The sequence below is a fragment of the Ascidiella aspersa genome, chromosome 2 (genome assembly GCF_963924565.1).
Source record: "Ascidiella aspersa chromosome 2, kaAscAspe10.2, whole genome shotgun sequence".
NCBI lineage: Eukaryota > Metazoa > Chordata > Ascidiacea > Phlebobranchia > Ascidiidae > Ascidiella > Ascidiella aspersa.
The window spans coordinates 29,093,607-29,114,161 of record NC_139448.1 but is presented as its reverse complement, the minus strand read 5'-3'; the positions used below and the strand labels follow the sequence as shown (position 1 = coordinate 29,114,161).

At 36.1% G+C, this 20,555-nt stretch overlaps 2 protein-coding genes across 2 annotated transcripts; both read left to right on the top strand.

Annotated features, from left to right (window-relative positions):
• The first annotated feature begins 442 nt into the window (after window positions 1-442).
• LOC146164736 (beta-1,3-N-acetylglucosaminyltransferase lunatic fringe-like) lies at window positions 443-2,193 on the top strand. Its single transcript, XM_083380808.1, has 3 exons — window positions 443-450; window positions 538-703; window positions 2,047-2,193. Exons 2-3 carry the CDS (start codon window positions 575-577, stop codon window positions 2,191-2,193), a joined length of 276 nt encoding a protein of 91 aa, XP_083236934.1. The 5' UTR covers window positions 443-450; window positions 538-574.
• Window positions 2,194-9,163: 6,970 nt separating this feature from the next.
• LOC146164735 (fringe glycosyltransferase-like) lies at window positions 9,164-15,216 on the top strand. Its single transcript, XM_083382798.1, has 8 exons — window positions 9,164-9,657; window positions 9,729-9,820; window positions 9,996-10,055; window positions 10,205-10,325; window positions 13,039-13,127; window positions 13,539-13,704; window positions 14,117-14,303; window positions 15,063-15,216. The coding sequence occupies exons 1-7, from the start codon at window positions 9,337-9,339 to the stop codon at window positions 14,261-14,263; spliced, it is 996 nt and encodes a 331-aa protein (XP_083238924.1). The 5' UTR covers window positions 9,164-9,336; the 3' UTR covers window positions 14,264-14,303; window positions 15,063-15,216.
• The last annotated feature ends 5,339 nt before the right edge of the window (window positions 15,217-20,555 follow it).

Sequence of the window (20,555 nt, the reverse complement as noted above, 5' to 3'; positions counted from 1 at the left end):
TCAGTTGGTAGCTTGGATATTTTAATTTGGGTAGCTTAAAGCGTGAAGTACGGGTTCAAAGTCAATTTTTAATTGACTTAAACTGTGACAAGATATCCCTTTAAAAAATAAATTGTTGATTCAACTTTTACACATTGAAATTAATATAAGCGTTTAAAAACGGAAATCGTCAGAAAGATCAACACAATATGTCTACGGCTTTATCGAAAACTTAACCACATTTGCATGATTTGGTATGATTATAGTTGTAGCTAAGGGATCCGGCAACGACTAAGGCACTGAAATGATTACTCTTCCCGTTCACTCCGATCACTTTTCTTTATATTCTTGGGACTTAATTGCATTCAATATACCGTCACAGAGGAACGGTAATCAGTTCGATTTCGCGACCGGAGGCGGAGGAGTATGTGTCACAAGGCCTCTCGCGCAAAAGATGCTTCCTTTTGTCGGGTGAGTTAGGATTTTAAAATTAGTAATTCTCAAAATATTTTTTGTTTTATTTTTGTTAGTAATGGGATGTTGTTTTCTTCTTGTTAGAAATGGGAAATTCGTTGACGATTGTAGAGAGACTGGGATGGCTGATGACATCAATCTTGGTTATATAATCACATATAAGCTAAAGGTTCCACTTGTTGAGTCTCATCGTTTTTACCACCCGTATAAAAAACTGGCCTTGTTGAACGCATCGACCTGGATGAATGCGGTGAGTTCAAAACAGTCTAAAATGTAACATCCGTGTGGGTTTCTACCTGAAGAACATGAGTTTATAGTTATTACCTATTCTAATAACATTACGTCATAGGTTAATGTCGATAAGCATTACTTAAATAAAAACTGCTGTGTTTAACTTTACAGTTTTATGGCAAAACTTATATATTCAAACCTTTGTTTACTTTGGCGACAACCTTTCTCCTTAAAACCACTTACACAACATTACAATATACTCCTTACTAAAGCCCGTATGCACATCCTTATTTCACCCGGTGCGATTTGTTTTGACGCTTGTAGCGTTCGTATTGGGATAATTCGGGGCTTTGAAGCGTCTGTGGTAGAACATGTGTTAGAAATTTTACGCTTGAAGCGGACTGTATTAGAACTGGATACAGGCGAACAGCGAATGCGCAGACAAACATGCATAACGAAACGTTGCAAACTATAGATTTTTTATCCTACAGGTTTGCATATTATAAATGTTTACAATTTTACCCAGTTAATAGCAGTGTTGCACTGAATATGTGAATAATAGAAATCACCTTGACCCTTGCAAGATAAATGTCGACCTTAATTCCTGATCAGTAACAGCAAAATAATCTAGCAAAGCTAGCAATAAGATTCATTCGAATTAAGATATACTGACGATGCCTTAGTTGGCGAAATATATATATATCTTTTTAAGATCTGGTTAATGTGTCTGACCTGAATTGCTAGCTTTGCTAGATTATTTTGCAGTTAATAGCAGGTTAGAGACTTTTATGGTTGCTAAAGCATTGCTAATTCAAAATAAGTAAAATCACGTAGGGAATGGCTTTATTTTTCGGTTCAGGAAATATATTTAATTATACGTGTTTGCTGTACTGGTGAATAATGCGGATCCTGGCTATTATCTTTCACACCAAAGGATGATTATTCTGCGCATTCGCTGTTCGCCTGTATCCATGCAGTTCTAATACAGTCCGCTTCAAGCGTAAAATTTCCAGACGCTTCAAAGCCCCGAATTATCCTAATACGAACGCTACAAGCGTCTAAAACAAATCGCACCGGGTGAAATAAGGATGAGCATACGGGCTTTAGTAAGGAGTATATTGTAATGTTGTGTAAGTGGTTTTAAGGAGAAAGGTTTTTTTCGCTGTTCGAATGCGCAGACTAAACATGCACAACGAAACGTTGCCAATCTATGCAGACTACAGAACACATTTACTAAAAAAACAAAAAAAAATTTGAATTACAATATCGGCATCATACCGCCTATCTTGCGTTTTAAATTAAATTTTAAAAAACAATGTTGTGCTCAATAGAGGTGATAATGCAAACTTTTCTTTCGTGCAGGCGGTTATTTGCTACAGTGACAAAAGCAAGCTGGACATTCCGCCATCAAACAACACTTTTAGCTTGAAGAAGGATCCGAGCAGATTTATCTCTGTTTACTGCTGGCAACATCCTGACGACCCAATGTGTGCGTCTTTGAGGGAATGATCATTAGGCCTGACTGTTTCTTAGCTTTAATATAAACCTGGTAAGCTTGCTCAGGAAATAAAAAAATACCGTATATATATTGTAACCAGAGATACCTGATGTCAGGTCGTAGTATATTGACCTACAGGGGGTGGCATGGATTACACAACACTGTGTTCTACCCATTCACATAAGTTAAATATGGCTGGATATAGAGAAGCCCGTTAATAGAGGTGTGATACTACTCATCCACCCAATAAATTGGTAACCACCCTACGAATTATAATGTGCAGCTTTTCCGAACTTGCTGCTGCCAACGCGAGTGTCTTGATTCCCGTGTCCGACTGCAAATTAACCGACTCCGTCGACTCCGGAGGCCTGCGTCTATAACTGAACCTTGTTGTTCTATGTTTAGCACACGTGACTTTCTGCCTAATAATATTGCAGTTGTATTTGTTCTATATTGCGTGTCTGTAATTTCGCGGTTGCTGCTTTCATATTGATAGGTATAAAAATCACAAATTTGAGCTGTAATTTTTGGTTGTATGACGCTTTTGTAATCAAATCTTGAAGAAAGAAAGGCCGATCCAAAGTTATTTTGATTTTCCCAGATTCTGGTCTCTAGGACACTTCAACTTCGGAGTCAGATGCAGGGGAAAAAATTGAACGCGAGAGCGATGTATTCTTTCAAGCTTTCGGTTGACACATATCGCTAATCTACAAAACAAAATCTACTACGACATTTACTGTGCTCAAATTGAATATACCTCCCTTTTGTAGTGTTCGCCAATATGCTATTTATGTAAATCAAATCGCTAGTAAACCATAAAAATGATACTACGAATCCCTTGTTTGTTTTCATTGGTTAACAACCCAACAATCGGGTGGTTGTATGACAAATTAATACAAAAAGTTGATTTATAAGAAACTGTTGGTTGTTCTTAATTCGAATTTAGACCAAAAAAATGATCAAGAAGCTTGTAGATTTTTGTGATTTGGGCCCAAGGGTTAGGGGTGCATTTTTGTAAAGGGGGGTTGAAAAAAAAATTAAAAATAGTGTTTTGTTAATGAAATATTTTCTTCCGGGTGGAGACTAGGGTTCTTCTCCGGGAATGTTTCGACGGGAAATTCCCGGGATTTCCCGCGAATTAACAATCCTGAATCCCGGGAAATTTTTTATATCCATGTTATTCGGCAACATAGAAAAACTTAAAAAATATTGTCGTTTTTGACTAATATAAAGAAAAAAATAGTACCAACCATGTTAACGTCGTTGCCTGAGTTGCTTTATTTGCGCTTACCAGCGGAAAAACTTAATTAAATTTATTCTACCAATAAAACTGCATGCGCTTTTTTTCGAATAAAAACATATAAGGGTCCTGACTTTATTACGAGAAGGTCTTGTACGATTGCAGAAGCAATACTACAGAACATAAATGGGCGCTTCTTCAGTTATGAACGTATAAATTAATAAAAAATACGGTCTTCAAATACCGCATACCACAACGCATATTATTTGGGTTAGGGTGCGGGTTAGCGTTTGGGTGAGGGTTGGTCAAGCGTTATTATCAATAATAAACATAATAATACTTGATCAACCCTCTCCCTAAACACTAACCCAAACAATATGAGTTGTGGTATGCGGTATTTTTTTTGTTTTGTTTTCCACGTACATAGGTTTTTTAACTTTCCACGTACATAGGTGAAAGAACGCCCATAAATGAGCTTTATTAAATGTTTGAAGCTAAAATAAAAAAAATTCAAACGTCATAATGACATAAATTTATGCATAATTTTTTCGTCGGGTTCCCGGGATTCCCGGGAAGTTTCATTTTTCAATCCCGTTTCCAGGGAGTGAAAAAATCCGGGAAAAAGAGGAACCCTAGTGGAGACTGTTTTTTGTTTATTGCTTCAGGGGCATCAAACATATAGTATTTTAATTGATTGTAGGTTTTTTATTAATAGGGGAAAATAATTTGTTTTTTTTATTTGGTTAGAGCAGTGTTTCTTAACCTTTTTTACTTGGTGGCGCACGTAGAGACATTTGAAAACGAAGCGGCGCACCTTGCGAGGGAAGCGAGCGCGAAATTTTTGAGGTGTACCGGTATTTCTTATAAATTGCTTGCAATTTTTTGTTATATAGGCTTTAGAGTTGCATATCTGTAAAGGAAATCTAGCCTTGAGACCAAAATAAGAACAACAGCAACTTCGGAATGAAAGTCAGTTAGGAATATGGCGAATATAGGACTAATACCTAATATCCCCCCTATAACTATCACTAACTCCCCTAACATTTTAGACCCTAACGCAATTGCTAACACCACCAACTAACCGCCCACAAGCCCAAACAGGGCCAAAGCAGCGGCGACCAAGAGTCGACAGCAAACGGCCAATGCCAGGCAGGTCCCCACAATCATCCCATACACACTTTCCCTACAGTCTTGGACGTTATGTTGTCCATGTAAGTATTTTTCCGATTAACTTTGGACTTATTTCGACATGATTAGGTCTTATCCAGACTATTTAATATCTTATTCTGTCGTGGTAATTACTGCGAATTTGGCATTATTATGTCGATGGTCTTACCACTATGGTATTATAGATTATTATTAGATGCTGTTACTTTGAAGGTCTTATTGTGTTTTATATTTAAAAAAGTACTGTGGAATCAATGAGCTAAGCTCAATAGGAAACATATCACAATATTTTTCCTTTTGCTCGCGGCGCACCTGGCAACCTTCCACGGCGCACCAGTGCGCCGCGGCGCACCGGTTGAGAAACGCTGGGTTAGAGGCCAAGGGGGAGAGAGGGTTAAAACACTAAGCGTTTTTTTATGGAAAAATATTTGCATTTACATCGGAAGGGATGTCAGAGAATTTTCGGCCCATATCTGTTTTTGCTTGCAGAAACAAGTCAAGGAAAAGTTTTGGGATTTGTATATGTCCATCAAAAGTTCTTATTCATCTGTAAAGTCATAGGCGAAGGCAAAAAAATTTTCGGCCAAGAGAAAGTAGCCTACAACTTAATATAAACCGTAAAACGAAAAAAATTAACCTGGTAAATACAAAAATTAACCTGGTAAATAACCTTATTTATAATGACCCAATTATTAAGCCTTACATAAAAATAAGTCCCTGAAAAATATCCCCTGACAAAGCATAGAACAACCGCAACCCTGTCTAGTTTTTTTATGTTTTTTTTTTGGTTTGTTTCAGACCGTTTTTTGTCCAGAGTTTTGCAGTAAAACTATATTTCGGAAAGACTTTAAATATCCAGACACGATGGAAGCTTATATGTAGATGACGTTTTAAGGGTTTAGAAGTCTATTTACCAAGTGGCCTTCAGCTGGGGTGCAAATTGCAAACAAAATATGACACGAAATGTTCGTGCAGGAGACTTTTTTTATTAACAAGCCAACGAGTTTGCCTGCTGGTTGAATAAGGTGAAGCTGTTGTGTTCAGCCAAGCACAGCCCAGCGTGAACTTCACTGTGACAAAAAATAACCCGATGTTTCCCTTGACGAATATGTTTGCTGCTTGGTCGACAATCGAATATTTTTTTCGCTACTGCAGAGAATGAAATATGGAACTTTTCTCTGTTCATAGTTGTCAGCCCTAACTCGCCTGTATGTTGATTCAATTTATGTTAATTGGGTTTCGTACTTTCAACTATATGGCAGCATAAGTATTTACGATTTGCTAAAAACTCAGTTTAAATATACCGAATGTAGTTTGCTGTAGAATACGTTTTGTTTGTCCTTATTATTTACGTTCAAAGTTAGTCTAAACCAGCAGTCCAACTGGGTCTGTACAGCAGTTTCAGACGATTCGCAAGGAGAACTATTCTTTAAGTTTTTCAATATTAGGCTTTAGCCAATGTCGTTAAACGTTAGTCTATATTTAAACATTATCTGATCATTATTGTCTTTAGTTATGCTTTATTATTCGATCATATAGCTTGTTTTATGGTGTCTCTTGTGACATTGTAAAGCATCCATTATGCTGTAGTACCTGTTATCAGTGAATCGATCGCATTAGTTAGAAAGTTGTTGCATTAAAGAATAGTGACTGCACTATATAGTGTACTGCAAGAAACATGGCTGAACTGACCGCGAAATATCAAAATAATTGCAATGTGTTCACCAGGCATATTTATTTGCAAAGTTAGGAAACCGCTGGTCTAAACAGAAGCAATTTCTGTTTTTATATTTAATTCGTACGAATTGTTTTCTAGTTATATTCTAACAGCAAAAACTTTATTTGCAAACCTTAAGTTAGGGCGTTGTGAGTTTCCTACTATAACTATGTAAACGCTAAGACATAAAAATAAATGTTTAGTCATTGGCGATAAACAAATGGTAGAACAAAAATTCGCAGACGGCGTGCAGATGTCTTTGGCAAATGATATTTTGTTTGTGTTAGTGCTGATTGGATAGCGCAAATAAATAGTTAATATTAACCCTGGTTCAATGACGTAGCCAGGTATTTTGCGCACGGACGCAAACTATAAAATTTGCGCCCCCTTCTCGTTTAATCACATTTTTTTATTACATTTCCGTAATATACCTTACTTTATACGAAAAAACAATTCAAAATTTAATAGAACAATTGTATTTAAAGAATCAGTCTCATTTTGGCTTTTGTAAGCCTCATTTCGGCGCTTTGGGATATATGTACCTAACCGACTCCGTAGCTCTGCCCTGGGTTATAATGCGGCAGTCAAGCACAACCCGACCTGTTCAGTTGGCGCTATAATTGAATGGGCGAGGTTTATGAGTGACCTTAAATCAGCCAGACGTTATTTAGATGACACCATGTGTGAATGAGGTTGTTGTGCAGCAGCCGAGCACAGCCGAACGTGAACTTTACCGTAACAAAGAAGAATAGGATATTTTGTATGGGCTTGTCGAGGGATATATTTTCCTCTCGCTCGACCCTCATAATATTTCGTCAGAGAATGAAATTAGAAAATGGTCTGTGGAAGACAAGCTTTATATTTCCAGCCCTAACCCGCCTGTATATTGATTGAGTTGTAGTTAAATTTAGTTCCGTAACTTCAGCAAAGAAATGAATACATTTACGATTTGCGGTAAACTCGGTTTAAATATACTGAATGTATAGTAGACGGGGATGCAAACGTCTTGCAAAAAAAGTCAAAGAAAAGTTGTCCATTAAAAGTTCTTTTGCATCTGTAAAGTCATAGGTAAATGCAGAAAATATTCGGCCCATATCTGTTTTTTCTTGCAGAAACAAGTCAAGAGAAAGTACAACTTAATATAAACCGTAAAACGAATAAACGAAAGTGCAATATATAATATTACAAAGATTAACTTGGTAAATAACCCTATTTATAATGACCCAATTTTTTAACCACCCATGAAAATAAGGCCCTGAAAAATACACTCTGACAAAATATACAACAACCTCAACCCGTCTACTTTCATTTGGTCTTGTCTGCCTATGTGCTTTTTAGATAAAGGGTTAGAAAAATATATCAAAGCAAACGTCGGCCTAGAGTTCTAGACATAGATAGCCTTTAGTTTATCCGGTTTTCATTTGAGTCAAAGTGAAAGTGAGCTGCTGTGAAAAAGTTTTTAAACTTGGTGTGTCTGAGTTTGAACTGGGAGCAGAAAGCGCCCGCTTGAATAGTTTATTTGAAGACGTTTATGATTGTTTTTTGTCGCCCTCAATAAACTAAACTTTCTTAATCGCGAAACAGGCGTTTTGTATTTGACCTTTTAAATTTGTTTTCTACGTGTTTTTAGCGCACATTTCTTATGGAGTAGTTACAAATTGTAAAAGAACGTGTTGTGGCACAAACAAAAACCACATATTTTTTGTGTTGTGACCAGGGAGTCGAACCGTTTGACTTTTCCGGTTCAGTTCCGGTTTAGGTTTCGAGCAATTTAAAAGTTTCGGTTCAGCTCCGGTTCGACACTTGTTATTTCAAAACCGGTTCATAAAGTTCCTGTTCAGATACAATATAAGTTCTTTTGAATCTAAAAAAGTGGGTCAATAAATGTAGAGTATAATCTTTGAATTGTAAGTCATTTAATCTAAGTTACGTGACGTATTAAAAACAGCAACTCATTATTCAAATATCTGAAAAATAATAAATTCCACGTTTTATTTAATCAATATTTATATATTTTTTTCATAAAATATCGAACATGGCGTAACTCGACTCTGTGAAATGCAAGTTGTGACGTCATACTGGAGTGAACCGCTTTCGTTCGGGTTCGGTTCAGGTTCAGTTTCTTGTAGAATACCAAAAATACAAAAATAAACTTATGTATAGTTTCTTGAGATAATCACGAGATGGTTGTAGGAAGCAATTATTAGATAATTATTTCAGGCTGCTGAGTAAGACTTAATAAGGTCTTGACACGAGCGTCTTCGTTTAAATGCTTTAGGAGTTTTTTTGCGACAAAAGTGAAAGAAATACTCATCCTAACCCCAAACCTTGGGGAAACCTTTGCTACCGCCAACCTGGCCTCAAGTCCAAACAAAATATATTTGATAACCCAACACAGACAAAATACCCAGCTGTTAGTGATTAAAGTAAGGCGGAACGGTTCGTAACGCCGTATTTGTAAAAATATGTTTGTTTTTTACAACATCCTAAAGCAATTTTTGCCTAATATAATCATGTTATTGCAAAATAAATGTAACACCAATATTTCGATCGACAGGCGAATGTTCCAATTCTTTTCTAAAATATTTTATTTTTTTAATATTTTGACGCCCATTCGTTAAAAAGATTTAGACTAACATTTAGCGCCAGAGCAAACGATAACCAATGCTTTCTTAAGATTTTTATAACGTCCAAAATAGTGTTACCTTGTGACGTCACGTCACATATTTTTATCCGTATGATTTTTTGTCTAGTAAAGCTCGAATAACCAAGACCCTAAACTTAACGCAATAGCTATACCAAAACTGAGTGCATCAAATTATTATAATTAACTTGCATTTGTTGGAGTTATAGCAAACTTAATAAATGTACCATTTCGCTGCGTGTCAGCTTTTGACTTGCTGCCTCCGCTTTAACTTCAAATTATGGAGTGCATACTACTAACGCATTACTTGAAATGTTACGCTATTAAGCAGCACCTTTTTTATTAAATCTTATTCTTGCATCAAGAGTTTTTACAACCCGCACCTAATGCATTTTTCACTACAGAAAAAAATTATAATGCTTGTAAAGAATCGAAGGTGTTTGTTCGCCTGCAATAGACATGTTACTAGGACAACCTGCATGGCTTGTGTTTTCCTCTTGCTCTTCTTTTGCTACAACTTCACGGTGGAAAATAAGTTTGAAAATAACATTCGACCTTATAGTTACGAGAAACTTGAAGTTGACCCCGCACGTATTGTGCTGAATGATGTGCTTTTTACCGTTAAAACTTGCAAAAAAAATCATCGTTCAATTGGAAGACTGGAAATGATTCTCAACACTTGGTATAAAAAAGTTTCGAGAGATCAGGTATGCAATAGGTTATACATATTTTTATGCTGGAAATTGTACAGACTATTTATTGCAAACTTTATATGCAGATCTATTTTTTAACGGATGATTTTGATGAAGAATACCGACTAAAAACCAATGGTCGTTTGCACAGCACATCTTGCGGAAATACTTACAAAAGGTTCAACACTTTACTTTTCCTGGGGGATTTTTGACAAATCATGTTTTATTTAAATGTATCTCCAGTTCTTTCAAAAATACACTTCAAGAAACAACATGTCTTTTAAATATTTTTTTTTATTTTAAATACTCTCGTTTTCACTTTAATTTTTTAAATACATCTTGTTGTTGTTTAGAGTTGATTTGTGCTGCAAAACTGGTGCTGAGTTCGACTTGTTTCTTCCCACAAACAAAAAGTAGGTAACTCATCCTTTTAGTTCGAAATTTTCCACAATGAGTCTTTATTTTGACTTATATAAACAATCTAATAAAAAAAGTATTTCAAAGCTATTCCTAAATTTATTCAGTAAAAATAACTTGACTTTTTTCGGTATTCGTCACAAAGGTGGTGGTGTCGCTTCGATGACGACAATTATGTAAACCCCCAAATACTTTTGGAAGAACTCAACAAACATCACTGGAACGAGTCCGTTTACCTCGGTTGTAAAAGTATGGACCATGCGCAGGTAATAATTGGTCTACATATGTGATGTCGTAAAATCTACAGGTGATGATATAAAACGAACTTCTTTATTTGTGTTTGGCACAACGCTTGCAAGCAGTGTTTTTTTTAACCAGGGGTCAAGGATGCAGCCTCAGGTTCCAGCGAATGTTGCGAACTGCGAACCGGCTGAATGTCATCCCGGCTAACAGCCACAGTCAGCCACACTAAAAAGCAGCAGCTGTCTCATGACTTGTACTTATGATGCAACAATTACATTTTTAGACAAACAATCACACAAAAAAATTACTACAATTATAGCAATTAACTCAAAATGTAAAAGTGTTACGTGCGACCTTGACCATTGCGCATTTGAAAAACCGAACAAACACGTGGGCTACTTGGATCTTAAAATTAATGCATGAAATAAGATGCAAAAATCCATTGACACTAACCAGTAATGCTAACCAGTTTGCTGATCTCATAAAATTTCGCCACCGGTGCGAACCGGCTGAATCCCACCACTGAGCTGAACCGAATAATTTGAAAGAACCTGAACCTTAACCGAACCCGAACCTGTAAACAAAAGTGGTTCACTCCAGCATGAAGTCACATATTGTATTTTACAGAGTCAAGTTACGCCATTTTCGAAATTTTATGAAAAAATATGAATAATAATAATTAAATAAACTTGTTATTTTATTTTTTAGATATTTTATTAATGAGTTGCTGATTTTTAATACGTTATGCAACTTAGATTAAATGACTTACAATTCAAAGATTATTCTCTAGGCTATATTTATTGACCCACATTTTTAGATTTAACGCAACTTATATTGTATCCGAACCGGAACTTTATGAACCGGTTTTAAAATAACCAAGGTTAAACCGGAGTTGAACCGGAACTTCTAAAATGCTCGAAACCGAAACCGAAACTGAACGGGATTCCGAAAAAATCCTTGAACCCGAACCGAATCTGAATCGAAAAAGTCAAACTTCAACGGCAATAACTCGTTGGGCGCTAAACTAAATTAAAGCCGTGAAATGTATTAACTATTTGTATACATATTGCGAATTTTCTTTCAGATTTTAGCGAATCAGATTTTAACCTTTAGCAAGGACCAATTGTTATGGACGGTAAAAAACAAAACTATAATCAAGCGTAAATATTAAACAGGTTTAGTATTGCATTGGATCGCAATAGTACAAAGGAAACTCAGATTTTCTCTGTGGAAATATTGGCTGTAGTGGTATTAAGTCAGTAAAATTAAAGCAAGATTCAATTGCTAATTGAAAAAAACACTCCAGTCAAAAGATCGAAATAAGGAAAACATCAAAAATCAGGACTATAATACCTATAATAGCCGTAATACGGTCTAAATCAGAATAAGTCCTAAACCAGAAGCAGGCCTATACAACATTTTACCTACCCCAAACCACATCCCTAAGACCCTAAGTGCATTAGTTACTAACTCCGCCAATAATTTCAACCCTAACCCATTTTGTAACCCAATCTATTACCCATCAATAACCCCAAACGGGGACAAAATAGCGGCGCCCTGACAGCGCTATTCAAATTAGGGCGCCTAAACGTCGACTCCAAAACGGCCGGTGCCAGACCAATGGTCCCCGATCGTCCCGTACCCCCTCCCATAGTTCCAGACGTTATTTTGGCCATACGCCTTATTCCGATGAATTTAGGACTTATTCAGACAAACGATTACGTTTTCATTCTGTCATGTATATTACTGTGTATTTGGCTTTATTATGTCGTTGGTCTTAATACAATGGCTTTATAGATTTTTGTGCTCTAGGTATTGCTGCTTTTAGGTCTTATTGTGTGGTCCCGTTTATGAGAATAAGAAAGATTGTTGCATTTTTATTTGAATGAAATACGAATTGCTTGATATAAAATATTCCACAGTTCTTTTTTAAAGGTTTAATTTGGTACCTTGGATATTTCAATTTGGGTATGGCTTTGAGCGTGAAGTATGGTTTTAAAATTGTTTTCTAATTGAAATAAACCGCGACAAAATATCCCTTAAAATAAGACCTTGTTGAATCAACTTTTACTTATTGAATTTAATATAAACGTTTAAAGACGGAAATTACCAGGATATGATATTTCTACGGCTTTATCGAAAACTTAACCGTGATTTGGTATAGTTATTTTTAAGTTAGGGATACCTTAAAAAATCCGATGTTGGTGTAGCATCGACATTACGATCATCTTAATTTAGTATTGCAGGTGGTGAAAGACGTGCTTGTAATCATGGAACTTGAAAACTGCGCTGCTGATAGTCGAATTATGTGTGATTCTACCACAATTAATCACACATTTTTCACGGTCTTGTTTTTTTTTTGCCTGAAGTTAACATGTACACCGTGATTTCGCAGCTGGCGCCTGACAGGGTTGTCGACGACGCACGTGATCGTTTTGCTGGACGTATTTGGCTGTTTTTGATTAGTTCTATGACGTCATACTGTCACTATTTTATGACGTCATTATTCATTAACGTCAGACGAAAAATAGGGGAATTCCATAAGTTGAAAATTCAGGACCCCCGTTTTGATTTTCTGGTTAAGCCCCTGATTTCCCCACCTGGAAAATTTTCTGCGTGCGCCCCTGGATACGGCAATGGCTAAGGCGCTAAAATGATCAATTTACCCGTTCACTCCGATGCCTTTAACTCCTTGTTGGTGCTTAATTGCCTTCCAAACCCTTTTTTACGTTACAGTGGAAGAATAATCGGTTCGAGTTTGGGACCGGAGGCGGGGGAGTATGTTTCACAAGGCCTCTCGCGCAAAAGATGCTTCCTTTTGTCGGGTGAGTTAGGCTTTTATCATTAATGTTTAGTTAGAAGTCTTTGAAGAATTTAATCACATATATGTCAGATCATTAACCTAATTTTGGTTATTATTGTCCTAATTCGGAATATTCTCTTATACGTTAGGTTTAAGTGTTTGGATTTAGGTTAATCATAACAAAAAATTGAATTAATTTCATTAAAACCCTCATATTAGGGACTAAAACTTCTAAATCGTAACAAACTGCCTTCAAAGCGAATTCAGATAAATTCCCTGCAACATTTACAATATGCCTGCTTATTTAAACGAATCAGTAGAATTGTAAAAATCAGGCAGGTTAATAACCATATATGCGATAGATATCTTTTCTATATGCAGTTCTTGCATAATTTATCAAATAGAAAAAAACACGTCGTTTTCTCTTTGTTAGTAATGGGAAATTCGTCGACTTTTGTAGAGAGATTGATATGGGCGATGATGCCAACATTGGTTATATAATCACATATAAGCTTAAGGTTCCACTTGTTGAGTCTCATCGATTTCATCACCCTTATAAAAACCTGAGCCTCATGAGCGCATCGACCTGGATGAACGCGGTGAGTTCAAAACAGCCTAAAATTAAACATCTGTGTATTTACATGGTTTCTATATACCTGAAGAACATGAGTTTCTAGTTATTACCTAATAGCATTACGTCATAGGTTAATGTCGATAAACATTACTCAAAAGAAAAACATCTGTGTTTAACTCTTTTAGCTACAGTTTTGTGGTAAAACATGCTATATTTTAACATTTCTTTACTTTGGCATCAACTTCCTCCTTAAAACCACTTATATAACATTAAAAACTTTAACCATTCTTGTTAAAACCCGTATGCGCACCCTTTTTTTGCTAATTCAATTGAATTACCATATTGGTATCAGTCCGCATATCTTTTGTTTTAAATTAAAGTTTAAAAACAATGTTGTGCTCAAAGAAGGTGAAAATGCAAACTTTTCTTTCGGGCAGGCGGTTATTTGCTACAGTGACAATAGCAAGCTGGACCTTCCGCCGTCAATCAACACTTTTAGCATGAAGAATGATCCGAGCAGATTTATCTCTGTTTACTGCTGGCAACATTCTAACGATCCAATGTGTGCGTCTCTGAGGGAATGATTATTAGGCCTGACAGTTTCTTAGCTTTAATAGAAACCTGGTAAGCTTGCTTAGGAAATCAAAAAAAAATACCGTGTATATATATATATATATATATATATATATATACAATATACATATTGTAACAAGAGGTTTGGCCCAGACCACAACCCTACTAACTGTTAATTTTGTAACATAACTAGAGCTGCAATGAAGTTAGAGCCTGTAATTAACAAAATAGTCAGATTTATAGTTTCCGATAATATCGGTAAGGAGCCGATACCCGATCAGGTCGTGATATACGGACCTACAGGGAGTGGCATGGATTGCACAACACTGTGTTCTACCCATTCACATAAGTTAAATTTGGCTGGATATAGAGAAGCCCGTTAATAGAGGTGTGTGCAATCCATTCCACTCCATGTAGGTCCCGTTAATAGATACTACTCAACGCCCGTTAAAAGATACTACTCATCCACCCAATAAGTTGGTAACCATCCTATGTTATTCCATTTTGTACGATTTACAATGTGCAGCTTTTACGAATTTGCTACTGCCAACCCGAGTGTCCCGATTCCCGTGTCCGACTGCAAATTAACCGACTCAGTCGACTCCGGAGGCCTGCACACGTGACTTTCTGCCTCATAATATTGCAGTTGTATTTGTTCTATATTGCGTGTCTGTAATTTCGCGGTTGCTGCTTTCACATTGATAGTTACAAAAATCACAAATTTGAGCTGTAATTTTTGGTTGTATGACGCTTTTGTAATCAAATCTTGAAGAAATATAGGCGGATCCAAATATATTTTGATTTTCGCAGTTTCTGGTGTCTAGGACACTTCAACTTCGGAGCCAGATGCAAGAAAAAAAAATTACACGCGAGAGCGATGTATTCTTTTAAGCTTCAGGTTGACACATGCCGCTAATCTATAAAACAAAATCTACTACGACATTTACTGTGCTATATCAAATTGATTTTGGCCGACCAATCAGTAAATGGAATGATATACGTATTTTTTGAACTGAATCGTGCGTTAAAATAAAAAATGCTGTATAGCCAGGATCGTTGAATATAGGCGAGGACAAAAAGTAATCATCAAAGTATATATAAAACCTATATTTCCTAGTCTATAAACAAAGCAAAAAATAAAAACGTAACTTTCTGAAATAGTGTTCTGCAATCAATAAATCTAGGTAAAACAAAGTAAAATCTCTAGTCAAGTTAAAAAAATAAATAATCAAACACTGCTACATTTATATGGCATTCTTACTGTTAACAATATGTTCCAGAGAAACCATGAATTGATTAAAATTGTTACAAGGGTTTTAGCCTCACTTTAAATCGTAAACAATGTGTTAAGTGATAACACTGAGGAAACCTAGAATCGCCAATGCCACTGGTTCCATGATAAACGTATAGGAAGCTTATAAAGAACATGAACTTATTTATCTTAAATACACCAATGCATGTCTGCTCTACCGTAGGCTTTTTTATTGGCAACCTGCTTAATATTAGCATTTCCCGATTTTGGCATGTCTTTTATATATGCAAGGATTGTTTTAAATGTTGAAAAAATAATAAGCAAAATTTGCATTCGCACTGACCAGTGGTTCTTAACCAGGGGTCGATCGAACCCTTGGAATCGACGCAGCTGTTTCAAGGGTTCGGTGAGAACGTTCCCTGAAACATCAATGCTGTTATTTCAAGTTAAATTCGAATCTCTTTTATGTGCCAAGGTGTCACGTAACGTTATAAATTGAAAGTTTGGCCAATTAACCTTTATAACTGCAAGTTTATAATTTGATTATGCACATTTTAAGCTGCTAGGAGGAAGTAACGAATACTGAGTTTTGGCGTTTGAAAAAGAGAAAATTATTGCACATGCAACAAGAAAAAGATTAGCGATTGGGGCACTTCCAACATTGCTCCTGCCTACAAATTCTCATTGCAATAAAGAAAAGGTAAATATATTTTGTAAGTGCATCTGAATGTTGTATTAGTGCTCTATGCTGGCACTGATTTACAAACCAATTATGATTTAAGGATTACAAAATGACCAATGGATTGGCGGTAGTTTGTTTTGAAAAGTATACATTATGTCACATTATTTCAGTCGAACGCACATTCTGCCTAAAACTAGTTTGCAACAAAATATTCTTGGACCTTTAAAACGCTGAAAAGCGCATCAGTATCACTCATCACGTGTACGGTGTTTATTTTTTAATTATAGTTATATATACGTTATTGGTAGGTAGAGTTACCTTGATTAGGTGATATGTCATGCTGGCAACTTATTGCTCGTACCAAGGTACCTGGTTAACATACGCTTCTTGTGCAATTTTATCAATAAACCAACACACTAAAGACGAGAAAAGCTTGTCTGAAAGTCAGGCATTCCGGCCGATATAACCCTGATATATTCGTTATGGAGTAGATGTAGGTGTTTCCTATTGAAGGCGCATTGATATACTGTACATGTCTTTGTTTTTTGCCATAACATAAACACTAAACAGCTTGTTGGATTAAGTCACTTAACCTCTTTACCTTTACATTCCATTAACAAATAGTCAACAAACGAACTTTGTGTGTTTCTTTTTCCATGGTACTCCGCGGTTTATTCAACTAAACAACTATAATTTTTATTTTACATATAAATGTAGTTCCTTTAGAATTTCAAATTTGCATTAAAATGTTTAATTTTTATTTCAATGCACAAATGTCCAAAATAAGTTAAAAATTTCAGTCATCATATAATTCTTGACTTATATATATAGTTTGTAAATAGTAGATCTTAAAGTGGAGACACATGGAACCGTTTCGGTGCTTAAATTATTCTGCTTGAAACAAAAGTGTAAAACAACCGGAGGCCAATGCTGAAATAGTAATATGCGCATTCAGGTTATGATCGAAATATATATTTTTTAGACAAAACTAATTCGGTTACTGCTCTGTGTTCAGTGACTGATTAATACCAATCTCTCCTAAACGCAGAGTTTCAACCAAGTTGAACATTATTCGTTTTGGGTGTGGTTCTATTTAAAAGTTAAAACAATTCTGCCGAAATATGACTTTCTACATTGATCTTAGTTCTTTATTTCACGGAATATCTCTGACATGCTACGCCGTTTTGTATTAAACCGTCATACACTGGTTACAACAGAAATTGAATTTGCTGCGTATAAATATTTTCGATCAAAAATATTTAATAAATAATGAAATCCTGCGTTGGAGGCATGTTTGGAATACTATAATTTAATTACGAGTTTACTACGTTTTATATTTACCACCCACATACGAACGTAAAGTGTGATATTCGTTTAACTGCATGCGCCAAATATGTCTGACTTTACTGAAAACAAATATAACAGTGTTGGTTTTGTCTGTTTGTTTGTGATAGTGTGTGTGTGATTGTGTGTCTATGTGTGTGTTAGTTTGTGTTTGCTTGTGTGTGTATGTGTGAGTGTTTGTGTGTGCGTGCGGGGTGTGCGACTGTGCGTGTGTTTGTGTGTATGTGTCTGTGTGAGTGTGTGTTGTTAGGCAACAAAATGGTTTGAAACTTAAGGAGCAAAATTAATATTGATATATGTCAAAAAACAATTTACGCACTGAAGATTATTTTTTTCGATCATATAGTATTTTTTACTGAAGATAATTGAGCTGGGCCGGCACTAAATGTTAAAACCCTGATTTGTGGTGTAGGCCTACCAATTTCGAAAATTGCAATTGAAAGTCACCTTTTTGCTGCACATAGCTTACGAAAAAAATAGTAGTCTCTTTTTACGACTACTTCAGATATATATTCTTCGTGCTTGGATAATGGATATACATATGCCATGTTTGCCCACCGTGGAATGCAGGTTGGTAATTATAGAAAATATATTCACGTTCACCATGTTTTGCACAAACTCCAAAAAAATTATTAGGTCAAACTTTGCCAAATAATTATTTTTTTCGGTCAAAAAATAATCGCCCTACTGATGATCAACAACATATACCAGAAGAGGAGCTTTAAGCACGTGAGAGTGACTCTTTGAGTTATAAAGATTTGCATGATGCTGAGTTCATTTTCAGTGCAATACACAGCCATAAGTGGAGAGACATAACCAAACCCTTTACTGTGTGTATAAGCAGCGCATTCCAAGTGTTCATACTTGCGGATGAGATCAGGTGTCAATCCTAGTCTTCGCTACAAAGCTGGTTGTAGCACTTATGACTGCTGGAAATGCTTTGTTGACAACTCTATTTTAACAACTATATAAACACATACAATGAGAGAATCTACCAAAATAAGTCCAACTTCCTTTTTACAACGGAAAAACTTGAAGCCTTAGCTTCCTTGCAGTATATGCACGCGTGATTTACGACAAAAGTCATTCTGTTGACTTTTTATGCGGCGGAAAAAATACGGCCCTTCTGTCTACAGAGAAACTTGTTAAGAGCTGACTTCGTACATGTAAAAAGATTTATAAGATTTGAAAACAAGTGCCAAAAGTCAGAGTTGGTGGCCGATAAGTTTATCCACATTCGTGAGCCTATGGAAGCATTAGACGTTTTTTGGGCAAATTGCGTGAAAATATACAACCCATGCAGCAAGTAGGCGGTGGCCTTTGTGGTTGATTAGACAAACCTATTAGACATAGCAGCACTAAACTCCTGTATTCTATACAGAAAATGTCCGGTAGCAACATCAGCCGATGAAGGTTCATACTCTAGCTAAAGATAATAACGTGGCAAAGCGGAAACAGGTCGAAGAAAATACGTGGCAAGGCTTCAAAACACAATACAGCTACACTTGGCAGACTTAGAATTTGTGGAGTGTATGGTAACGGCGATTGGAAAACAGAATGCAAATACTGCACGACGTACATGATCAACACGAGTAGTGATATAAACTTTCAAGAGTAATTATATTTTGTGTAGCAAGTTTTGGAGTAGTTAGCAATTTGGAATGATACCGACCATCAGAATGTGTTTTTTTTTTTGCTTTCTTATAGCTAATCATCTGCGGAACGGCATTAAAGTTGACTTGCTGTAGTCTTGCTACTTTTCTAAATAAATAAGTACATCTTTGAGGATGGTTTCGATTTTGACACCACCGGCTATTGGAGGTAAACTTGTTTTCTGGCTGTTAAGGACCTCTCGCTAGCGGGATTTTAGGTAGTTACAAATAAAAGCTGGTTAATTACATTAACTAAAAATCAAAACTGAGTCACACAACGCCTCTTAATTTAGCATCATGAAAACGAAAGGTATAGCAGACATAATACAAGGCTGTAAGCAATTTCGGTGGCATACTTTGTTTGTTACGTTTAGCCACCAGGCGACTTGATAACAAGCGAAGCCATTCAAACCGTTTGAGACTTTTAGAAGCTGTTTTAAAACAGATGTCAGAGCAAACATTAGAATAGGCGTAGATAACCTTCAGTTTGTCGGCTTTCAATTTGAACAAAAGTTAGACAGAGCTGCTTTGAATAAGTTATAAAACTTGGTGTATCTAAGTATGAGCAGTAAACGCCCGTTTAAATAGCTTATTTGAAGTCGTTTTTTATCGTTTGTTGCCGCACTCAATAAACCAAACCAACTAAAGCGCGACACAGGCTTTTTGTATTTCATCTTTTTTATTTGTTTTCTACGTGCTTGTCGGCGCACATTTGTTACGGACCAATTACAATCAGCAAAACAGCATTTTGTGACACAAACCAGAGGACTTATTTTTGAACAGCATGGGATCATCGCTTCAAGTTTCTTGTAGAAAACCAAAATAAAAAAAAACTATTGAGTTTCTTAAGACTATATAATCTCTAGAAGGCTGGTTGTAGGAGACGATAATTTCGTATTTTTTTATTAAGTTCTGGTTGCTGAGTAACAGTTAATTAGGTCGTGACATGAGCGTCTTCGTTCGAATTCTTAGTTCGCTAAGGTTTATTTGCGACAAAAGTAAACTTAATAATCGTCCTAACCCCAAAACTCAACCCACCGCCTAACACCAAACATAACCCATATCTCAAACCTAACCCAAACCCTTGGGAAACTTTTACTGTTGCCTACGTTGCCTCATGGCCAAACCAAAACTAATCACTAACCTAACACAGATAAAAGACTGAACTATAGTGATTAATGTAAGCCCGAACGGTCCGCAACGCCGTACACTGTCATTCGATTAAACACCTGAAAGGGGCGAAATGTCAGCACGTTTAGAATTAAACATGTTTAAATTCCAGGTGTTTAGGCTTTTGCCGTTTATTCTGCCAGGTGTTTAATGCTAGTATTCAGTGTTTCCAAACAAATTTCACAATATATTATGAGGTATAC

Coding starts and splice junctions, on each gene's coding strand:
- LOC146164736 (XM_083380808.1), top strand. CDS start 575: ATGGCTGATGACATCAATCTTGGTTATATAATCACATATAAGCTAAAG. Junction 704..2,046: donor CATCGACCTGGATGAATGCG/GTGAGTTCAAAA, acceptor TCTTTCGTGCAG/GCGGTTATTTGCTACAGTGA.
- LOC146164735 (XM_083382798.1), top strand. CDS start 9,337: ATGCATTTTTCACTACAGAAAAAAATTATAATGCTTGTAAAGAATCGA. Junction 10,056..10,204: donor TTTCTTCCCACAAACAAAAA/GTAGGTAACTCA, acceptor TTCGTCACAAAG/GTGGTGGTGTCGCTTCGATG. Junction 13,705..14,116: donor CATCGACCTGGATGAACGCG/GTGAGTTCAAAA, acceptor TCTTTCGGGCAG/GCGGTTATTTGCTACAGTGA.